Source organism: Narcine bancroftii, chromosome 7 (assembly GCF_036971445.1).
Source record: "Narcine bancroftii isolate sNarBan1 chromosome 7, sNarBan1.hap1, whole genome shotgun sequence".
Lineage (NCBI taxonomy): Eukaryota > Metazoa > Chordata > Chondrichthyes > Torpediniformes > Narcinidae > Narcine > Narcine bancroftii.
The window spans coordinates 175,990,873-176,001,178 of NC_091475.1; the positions used below are offsets into that span (position 1 = coordinate 175,990,873).

The following is a 10,306-nucleotide window of genomic DNA, read 5'->3' on the forward strand; positions in this document are numbered from 1 at the left end:
CAAAACATACCAGGATGTAGGTCAATTGAGTGTAATTTTGTGGCTTGGGCTTGTGGGCCAAAAGGGCCTGTTACTGTGCTGCATGTCTAAATTTAAATTTACACGGTGCATGTTTGATTTATTATTTACTGCTGTGCTTGAATATGGGTTGACTTGCCTGGAACAAGTTTTTCCTCTATCTCAGAAAAACATGTGACAAACAATTCAATGGGTGCCATCACACCAGGTCTCAGTTTTAAAAGTACCTGCCAAAATTAGGGTCAGGGCTTTGACAGCTCCAGGAGGCCGTTCCCTGGCCACCAAAGCTTGCCACCCAAATGCTTGAACTCCCATTGGCTTTCAAGGCTTCACTGATCAGCCGAGGGTTCTTTATGCCAGAGAGATGGGCCTTCTTGATACTGAGAGGCAAGTTTGCTAGAATAGGGATCTAGGCAGCAAATAGTTGCAGTAGACTTCACTCAATAAAATTTGAGACTGCATGTTTAACTGTGGAATGGAATTATTACAACTTCATGTTCCCATGAAAGCCAAGCATGGAAAGAAAATGTATGGAAATAACATTTAATATCTTGGTTGCTTTCAATGTTTCACCACATATCGGACTAAAATGCAGCTACAAACATTCTAAACATTCAGTGAATTTTACAGAAAAAATCTGTAAACAACAATCTGTTAATACTGATTGAACAAGTATGTTTGTCAGGCCTTCAGGAAAAATGACACAAATTCCTTTGATTACTGTGTGAACTTTAACATCAATCCAGATTTGGGGTTTCTGATTCTAATAACTACATTGGCAAACAAATGCAGAACTTCCTCTGGAATGCATCAAAATTCCAGCCAAGATTGTACATAAACATCTCTTGTTAAAAAATAGTAAATGTATAACACGAGGACATTCAATCCATCATGTCTGTTCAAGTCGTAAAAGGAGCTACCAAAGCTCATCTCTCCTCACCTTTGATCCAAAGCTCTACCAGGGATTTAAACTCTAAACGTACATCTAGGCATGTTTTAAAAATAAAAAGTAACAAGGATTTTGCCTCTCTCACATTTCCAAGCAGTAGGTCCTTAATCACCATCCAGTATAGACATTTTTCATCATCTCTTACTCAATCCTTTTATCAATTAATGTTCCCCAAGGTAATTAAGTCCTTCCTATTTACAACATCCAGGCCAATCAGTCAGAATCATGCCCTTTGGACCAAGTTGGTACTCTGGGCTAGTCCCACTTGCCTGTACTCTCATGTCCTTCTAATCCTGCCCTCTCCACAAAACTTCAAAATGTCTTTTGTATGTTGAAATTGTACCCACTTCTATAATTTCCTCTATCATTTCAGATAAGAATCACCCTCTGAATGTAAAAATGGTTGTTAGGTCCCTCTTACCTTAAACCTATGCCCTCCAGTTCTAGAATTGTCTACCCTGGGAAAAAGACTGAGCCATACCCCTCAGGATTTTGAAAAATGCTTCAATTAAAAAAAAAAAATCACCCCAGCCTCCTTCACTCTGGGGAATAATGTCCCACTTGTTTTTACTTTTCCCTATAACACAACCCCTCCAATCTTCTGCACCATTTCAAATTTATTGACACCTCCTCATAGACTCCAGATGTTATTTTCGTAACACTGTATGCAGTTAAATCATGAGTTCCCAACTTTTGTACTCTATATCCCACCTACTGAAGGCCAGCATGACAAAAGCCTTCTTCACCACCCTGTCCACCCGAATCGCCACATTCAAGTAACTGTGCACCTGAACCCCTAGGTCTCCCTATTCTACAACACTCTCCACAGCCTTTACATTCACTGTGCATGTCCTGGACCCAACACACAAATGGCATGGTAAAGAAAACATGTCAGTGCCTCTACTTCCACAAGAGTTTGCACAGGTTTGGTACCACATTGGAAACCTGGCAAGCATCCCTGCTATTATACTGGGTATTCTATTCCCCTTCAAAAATATACCAGCATTGCATTTGTCTTTTTCACCATCGACTCAACATGCAAATTTACTAACCTGCACAAGGACTACCAGGTCCCTTTGCATCTTGGTATTTTACATTTTCTCTTCATTTAGAAAATAGTCTGCTTGCTGAAGTTAAGGACATACACTGTCCAACATTATATTTCATTTGCCACTTATCTGACCATTCTCCCATTCTGTCCAAGACCTTCAGTAGCCTCCCAGTTTCCTCAATACTACCTGCTCTTCCACCCACCTTTGTATCGTCTGTAAACTTGGCCACAAAGCCATTCATTCCATAATCCAAATCATTAATATACAACATATAAAGAAGCAGCCCCAACACAGATCCCTGTGGAACATCACAAGCAATTGGCAGCCAATTAGAACATGATCCCTATATTACAACTCTCTTACCCTTTTACACAGCCATTAAAAGACAGGAATTAACAGCCTTTTAACCGCTTCACTTACCTGTGTGAACACAGCAAACATGGAATGGAGGGTCATTTTCATCCTGTGTATTACCCACTAAGGTAGGTAGCATCAGAGCTGATACTTTTCAACCTGGCTTTCTTGGTTCAGTGTGAACAACCTGACCTGGCTTTAAATGCTCATCATTCACACGCCAATTAAGTGGGATCTCTGTGTAAAAAAGGTTATCAGTCTTGCCCTTTTTCCAGCCATGTTTTTGTTATGGTTATAATATGCCAGTTTCCCAAGCGAATTCTCACAAGCAAGTTCATCTGCCTTACCTCATTGGCCTCATGTAATGAAATAAATACATTTGTCCTTCCTCTCTCTTGCCTCTACTCTTATCCTGTCTACTTGACTTGCTATCGTTGAGTATATTATCCCTCAACTTCTCATCTGCTTTATCTCTGCTCTGAGCCGCAGCCAATCTTGTTTAAAACCAGCAAATCTCCCTGCCAGAACTATTGTCTACCCTCCTCCACTTCACATGCAATTCAATCCCTCTTGTACAAATCATTTCTGCCCCAGAAATTATCCAAGAACCTAAATCCCTGCCCCTACACTAGCACTTCAGCCACACATTCATCTAACCCATCTTTCTAGTCCTAACCTCACAAGCACATGGCTCTAGGAGAAATCAGAGATTACTATCCTCAAGAGCCTGCCTTACAAATCTCATTCTCTATTCCCCAAATTCACTCCATAACAACCGCACCCTTTTTCAAACTGATGCCATTGATGCCACTGTACAACTTTTACTCATCTCAGTTAAAATGACCCTCCACCCCCATTTTCAAGGCTATGCAATTTTAGCACAAAGTTTTCAGGCATTATCCTTGTAAATTTCTTCTGCAACATTTTTTCTGTCCATTGACTTCATATTATTTTTGTAACATGGGCCGAGAACAGTGCACAATACTCAAGCTATAGTCCAACAAATATTATGTACAACTCCAGCACAATCATAAATGAAAATCATATGAAGTGCTAGAAATCTGAAACAATGAAACTCTACAACTTGGCTAATAAAGGAAAGCATCCCAAATGGCTTTTTAAACCCACTTATACATCTCCTGTTATCTTTAACAACCTGTGGATACACACTCCAAGGTCCTGCTCTTCCTCCACACCTCTTAATATTCTCACATTTTTGTAATACACCCAAAGCTTTCTGACACAGAACCAATTGTACAAGCCGTAAAGAGATGTAACAGGAGTTGGCTGAGCACACAGCCCTGAGGTGCGCCAGTGCTCAGTGACAGTGTTCAATATTCTGCTACCAACCCAGACAGACTGTGGTCTTTCTGTTAGCATGTCCAGAATCCAGTTACAGACCGGGGTGTTGAGTCCCAGCGATGTCACAGCTTCTCCACCAACCTCATATTAAAAGCTGAGCTGAATTCAATAAATAGCAGTTTGGCATTAAGAGGCATCGTTCTCCAGGTGGGTCAGGACGGAGTGACAAGGCTATAGCATCATCTATGGAACAGTTTCTTCAATAGACGAATTGAAAAGAGTGGAGCATCTCTGGGAGGAGCACCTTGATGCATTCCATCAACAGACACTCGAAGTATTTCATAATGGTGAATGTCAATGCGATGTGTTGAAGATGTCTATGAAGACCTCAGTCAAATGGTCTGTGCAGTCCTTTAGTTCCCAACCAGTAAGTTGTCTGGTCTCATTGCCTTGTGGACATTAACCCTGGATAGGATTCTCCTCACCCCGGCCGCAGCTATGCTGGGGGCCCATTCATCATGGGGATATGGAGCTTTCTTTGGCATCATCCTGCTCTTCTCATCAAACCATGCATAGAAGTGGTTCAGTCTGTCCAGAATGGAAGTGTCATTGTCCTTAACTCGCAAGATTGATTTGTGATCCATTATAGTCTTGATACCTTGCCACATGCACCTCACGTCGCATAGGTGTCTGTAGATCTTCTGTGAGAACTCCTATTTTACCTTCCAAACTGCACAGGAGAGTTCAGCGCTGAATGATCTTAGTGCTATCCAATCCCCTATCCTGAAGGCAGCATCATGAGCTCTGAGAAGATGTATTGTGGATGGTCATGTGGCCTCTCTATCTAGAATCTGGTGGGAATTTGGATTGCAGAGTCATGTGGAACCTATTTGGAAGTTACCTCACCTGCCAATCAAGGATTAGATCTGCCCACAATTGAGGCTGATGCATGATTGGTCCTCTCAGGTCATGTGGATGGGTCTTGCATTGAAAAAGCCAAGCATGTGCAGTCTCTGCTTGCTGCTGCATGCAGACTACCACTGAACTCTAGGCTGAAGGCCACAGGAAGCTCTGGAGGGCTGAATGCAATGGGCTTGTTCTGGATCCTGATCTGTGGGCAATGGTGGAGACCAGGTTCATTTAATATACTTGTTAGTTCAACTGAATTTATTGTTTGTTAGTGTGTTGTGTCTGATAGAGACAGTTGATGGTACTATATGTTTAATCCTTGCATTCCCAATTGGGAGTTTAGAATGCTTAGCAGTGATTTATTCACACCTGATTATGTAGTTATTTGTGTATTATTGCTGTGTATGTTTGTTAGTTGTGAACAATGGGCAACTCCAGAGGGCTGACTCAATGGGACTGTCTTAGATCCTGAGCAGTGGTGACAATGGAGATCAGGATCATGTTCATGTACTCATTAGTTATGCAATATACTGTGCCTTTGGGTGGTGAGTGCTGAATAAGTTGAACCCTTGTTTCTGGGTATACTGTGGCTGAGGGTGGTGGGTACTGAAGAAGATAAATCTATGCTAATCTGTGAGTGTGTGCCCTTTTGTGACTTGTACATAAATAAATCCCAATGTTTATTAATAACATGTGTCCAGCCTTGATTCTCTTTGAATACATCAAAGTTATTATTGAACACAACAGAAGGGCCTGTACATCTGCATCCAACTATGGTTTCTGGTTAGCCCTGGTTGTAAAGCATTTGATCTTAATGCACTTTTTGATGTAACCAGTATTGACCTTATGTACTCCTTGACTGTTGTAGGCAGTTGCCTCTGTGAATTGGCTCCACTCCGTGGTCTCAAATCAGTGTTGCTGTGCTTTCTCCCCCCCTCCTCCTCCATTACCACCCATGTCCTGATCTCCCTGCAAACTGATTCAGTTTGCTTTGCCAGCAGTTTGTATGTTGGGGCAAGGGAGACTGATATGGGATCTCAATAACGCTGGGGGAAGTGAGGAGCAGCTTTTTATGCACCAGGGACATTGGTGTACACCTGATCCTGGGTGTCCTCTCCTCTGGTGGCTGTTTATCTTGTTTGCCAATAGCAGATTAGGGTTTTACTCGACTGCAAATTACACATGAAAAATCAAATAAACCTGCAGCCATGGGAAATCGGAAACAAAACAAAATGCTTTAAAATTCTCAGGTCAGTTTGCATCTGAGGAAAGATTTTTTTTAAAAAGATTGAACCCAAGAGATAGAGACAAACAAGATATAGATAAACAAGAAATCCACAGGGGCTGGTGCCGACTTCTGTAGACCAATGTGTTGGCCAAACTCAGCAGGTAACTCAGCTGGTACAGGTGGGCAGGTGTACCTATGGGAATTGTTCTTTCAGTTGCAATTCCTTAACAAAAATGCATGGTGTAGAATATACCTTGCCTGCTAATTTCACCAATTGAACTGAAATAGTGCAGGCTAATACTTGAGTGTTCGCATCCAGTAGAAAACGTCTTCGGGAGACATGGGGCTACTTCCCCGCATTGTTCTGTCAAACGATTGTAGGCTCAAACGTGGTCATTGCTTGTCCGCCGAAGTAAATCACGAGGAGCTTACTCAGTCGAAAAGTTATCGCCCTAAACCAGTCATAGTATTGTTCACACCCTTGCTGAGTTTGTTTCATTTTTAATTTATTACTCAATTTAGATAGCGCGTAATCACTTAGTGGTGCGATTCCGAGACCTGATCGATAACCCTTTGAGCTCTGGGATTTGCCGCATGCAGTGCTGTCGCCCTGGGTAGAAGGTCCGCAGCGTTCCGCGCCTCGACAGTTTAACCAACACCGACCCCTTCCGATTTCTGCCTCACTCACCACATTCTTTCCAAAGAAATCCACTTTCCCCCACGACTTGGCATTGAAGGCCACCCCCACCGGAGACCACGACGTGGAGACATTCCTGTACCGTTGGAAACGGCAGCGCCGAACGCAGTGAAAGACTGTCAGCATCCGCTGGCACAACATCTCCAGCAGCAAGTGCACCGGGACCTCGAGGTGACCGGAAATCCGCGGAGCAGAGGGTACGCATGCGTAGCGTGCAGCAGCATTGTGGGTATTGGAGTTTTCATTCTTACCACATGCTTGAAAGTGCGGCTGGCTTTTCGAGTCCTCTTCCGTAACCTAGCAACGGAGGCTCCGGCTGCTGATGTCACGTCCGTAGCCTATGGGACACTGACAGGTAGCAGCACTCATTTTTTTTCTCTCTTGATACATGGTACCCCAGCTATTGGACCACTGAAAGATCTACCTGCAGTACTGAAATAGCAATTTTTACTTCCACTAACTGCAAACGGAATATTTATAATTTATCCCTTCATATTTATTATCTGTCTTGGCAGATGATGGTAATCTAATTTATACTATTGTAGTTGGTGTATCTTTTGTACTTATGTGGCTGCAGCAAGTAAGAATTTTGATGCATCTGACATTATATTTATGTATGTGACAATAAACTCACATAACCTCAAGTAACATACAATACAAAAGTGTAGAGACACAGAGAGAGATAGGAGTAGGTCATTCAGCCCTTCGAGCCTGCTCTGCCATTCAATGGCTGATCTTAAAGTTCAGTACCCTGTCCCCAGCAAAGTAACATAATTTTACCCCCTGTAGTTACCCTAATGCCCCTGATTAAATTTGTTTCAATGCCAATTTTGGTTAGGTGCCTTTTCAAGACTTCACAGGTGTCTATTTAGACTTTAGTAAAGCTTTTGACAAAGTTCCCCACAGGAGGTTAGGAAAAAAGGTGGAGGCATTAGGTATAAATAAGGAGGTAGTGAAATGGATTCAGCAATGGTTGGATGGGAGGTGTCAGAGAGTAGTGGTAGAAAATTGTTTGTCCAATTGGAGGCTGGTGACTAGTGGAGTTCCTCAGGGATCGGTCCTTGGTCCACTATTGTTTGGTATATATATTAACGATAAGCAAGTTTGCGGATGACACAAAGATTGGTGGTGTTGTGGACAGTGAGGTAGATTACCGTAGATTAAAAGGTGATTTAGGAAGGCTGGAGGTGCGGGCTGAGAAATGGCTGATGGAATGTAATACAGATAAGTGTGAGGTGTTACATTTTGGAAAGGCAAATCTAAATAGGTCATATGCATTAAATGGTAGGCTATTGAGATGTGCAGAGCAACAAAGGGATTTAGGAGTGATGGTAAATAGTACCCTCAAGGCTGATACTCAGGTAGATGGTGTGGTGAAGAAGGCATTTGGAATGTTGGCCTTCATAAATCGGAGTATTGAATTCAAGAGTAGGGAGGTTATGATGAAATTGTACAAGGCATTGGTGAGGCCAAATTTGGAGTACTGTGTACAGTTTTGGTCACCAAATTATAGGAAAGATATAAACAAAATAGAGAGAGTACAGAGAAGGTTCACGAGAATGTTGACAGGATTTCAAGGTTTGAGTTATAGGGAAAGGTTGTGCAGACTGGGGCTTTTTTCTCTGGAGCGTAGAAGATTGAGGGGGGGACTTGATAGAAGTGTTTAAGATTTTAAAAGGGTCAGACAGAGTAAATGTGGATAGGCTTTTTCAATTAAGAGTGGGGGAGATTCAAACTCGAGGGCATTGTTTAAGATTGAAGGGGGAAAATGATAAGGGGAACATGAGGGGAAATTTCTTTACGCAAAGGGTGGTAGGGATGTGGAATGAGCTTCTGGCAGACGTGGTTGAGGCGGGATTGGTTACATTTAAGGATAGACTGGATAGTTACATGGAGAGGAGAGGACTGGAGGGGTATGCTGGTCTGTGGGACTAGGAGGGTGGGGATTTGTTACGGCATGGACTAGTAGGGCCGAACTGGCCTGTTCTGTGCTGTAAGTGGGTATATGGTATTCACTCACAGAACAGGGCAGATGTGCTGCACTGTAAGTTATACTGAAACAGCATGATTTTAAATTTTTCCCCTCCCTCTCCCGAGCACACTCCTGGCAGATGTCCAATCTATTGAAAGTAAGCTGATGAGTTTAAAGCAAAATTTTTCTTTCAAAGAGAGCTGAAGAACTGTCATGGGCTCTACTTTACTGACTCACATCTTCCACCCTGACTATGCTGTTCAACCAGTGGGTCTTTTTAAAATTCACCAGGCAGCAGGACTTTTACTCCTTGTGGCCCTTCAGTTTCACTGAAGGGATGTGATGATGAAGCTTTATAAGGCATTGGTGAGATGTCATTTGGAGTATTGTGAGTAGTTCTGGGCTCCTCTTTTAAGAAAGAATGTACTGATGTTGGAGAGAGTTCAGAGGAGGTTCACAAGGATGAGGGGCAGGGGGAAATAAAAGGGTTATCATATGGAGTGCTTGACAGCTTTTGACCTGTACTCATTCGAATCTCATTGAAACCTTTCGAATGTTGAAAAGTGTTGTCAGTTACGGAGGAATTTCTTTAGCCAAAGGGTGGTAAATCTGTGGAATTTGTTGCCACGGGTGGTTGCAGAGGCCAAGTCATTGGGTGTATCTTTTGTATCTGTCTGGCTGCAGCAAGTAAGAATTTTGATACATCTGACATATTTATGTATGTAACAATAAATTCACATGACCTCATCTCAAGTCACATACAATACAAAAGTGTAGAGATACAGAGAGAGATGTTTGAGGTGCAGCAAAGGTAACATAATTTTACTATTTTGAGATTCATTCAGGATTGCGATAAAGGCAGGAAAGAAACTATCCTTGAATCTGGTGGTGCATGATCTCGTACTCGTGAATTTTCTTCCTGACAGGCCAAGGGAGGAGAGTGTGCCTGGGATGGGATGTCTTTTAATATGTTGGGTTCAAGGTTGGTGTCGTGGGGAGTTGGGGTGGGGGGGAGGTGGGATTTATGGGCCATGCTTCCTTCCCTCCCTCCCAAATTAATTACTGTACCCTCTTGATTAACAAGGGCATTAAAGGTTGTGGGGAGAAGACTGGGTGGTGGGGCTGAGTGGGAAAATGGATCAGATCAAGATTAAATGGCAGGGCAGACTCAATGGGCTGAATAGCCCATTTCTGCTCCTATCTTGGTCTTGTAATTGGTTATGGACAGAAAGTAAATGATTTATAAAAAAAAAAAGAATAGGACAAATGTTTAAGGAGGAACATGAGGAAATCTGACAGAATGCTGTTGCATGAAAACTGGAAAGATGCCTTGGCTTAAAATATTAAAATTATGAGGATGGAGTTCAATATTTTGGCACTTATCTAGTTAAACACTTGAGAGTGTTTGTCTGAACTGTATGAAATAATTAAAAAAAAAAACAGAAATTGCTGCAACCACTCAACATGATAAGAAATGTAGAAATAGAAACAGAATTAAGATAAAGAACTGGGAAAGTTGTTGAAACTGTAATTATCCAGTCACGAGGTGAGGATTCCAAAGCACCCAGACTTTTAAATGGCCAAAAGCTTTGGGAATGTCAGGAGGCGATTCCTAAATTCCCCATCCCTTATTCTCAAACTGTACCCTTGTCCTAGACTGGGGGAATGGGGGGGTGGGGGGGGGGGGAATTCACTCCATAAATCCTATAAGACCAGAAGACATTGGAACAGAATTGGGCTACTCAGCCCACTGAGTCTGCTCCACCAGTAAGATAAAACTATTATTGATGGTCACCCTTATCTATTACGATTGGTCGTATTAATT

At 42.3% G+C, this 10,306-nt stretch overlaps 2 protein-coding genes across 6 annotated transcripts in view; one reads left to right on the plus strand and one right to left on the minus strand.

Annotated features, from left to right (window-relative positions):
* Nucleotides 1–6,690, minus strand: part of LOC138739419 (mitochondrial intermediate peptidase-like) — a 128,229-nt gene extending 121,539 nt beyond the window's left edge. For all 5 annotated transcript variants that reach the window (XR_011342228.1, XM_069891409.1, XM_069891410.1 and 2 more), the window contains exon 1: nucleotides 6,501–6,690. Coding sequence is in view for 4 of the 5 variants with exons in the window: in XM_069891409.1 (XP_069747510.1) it covers nucleotides 6,501–6,650 (150 nt within the window). In the remaining variant the exon portion in view is untranslated. The remainder of the gene's footprint in view (nucleotides 1–6,500) is intronic.
* Nucleotides 6,691–9,268: 2,578 nt separating this feature from the next.
* LOC138739422 (anoctamin-7-like) overlaps nucleotides 9,269–10,306 on the plus strand; it is a 114,213-nt gene continuing 113,175 nt past the window's right edge. The window contains exon 1 of the mRNA XM_069891415.1: nucleotides 9,269–9,292. The gene's annotated coding sequence lies outside the window, so the exon portion shown is untranslated. The remainder of the gene's footprint in view (nucleotides 9,293–10,306) is intronic.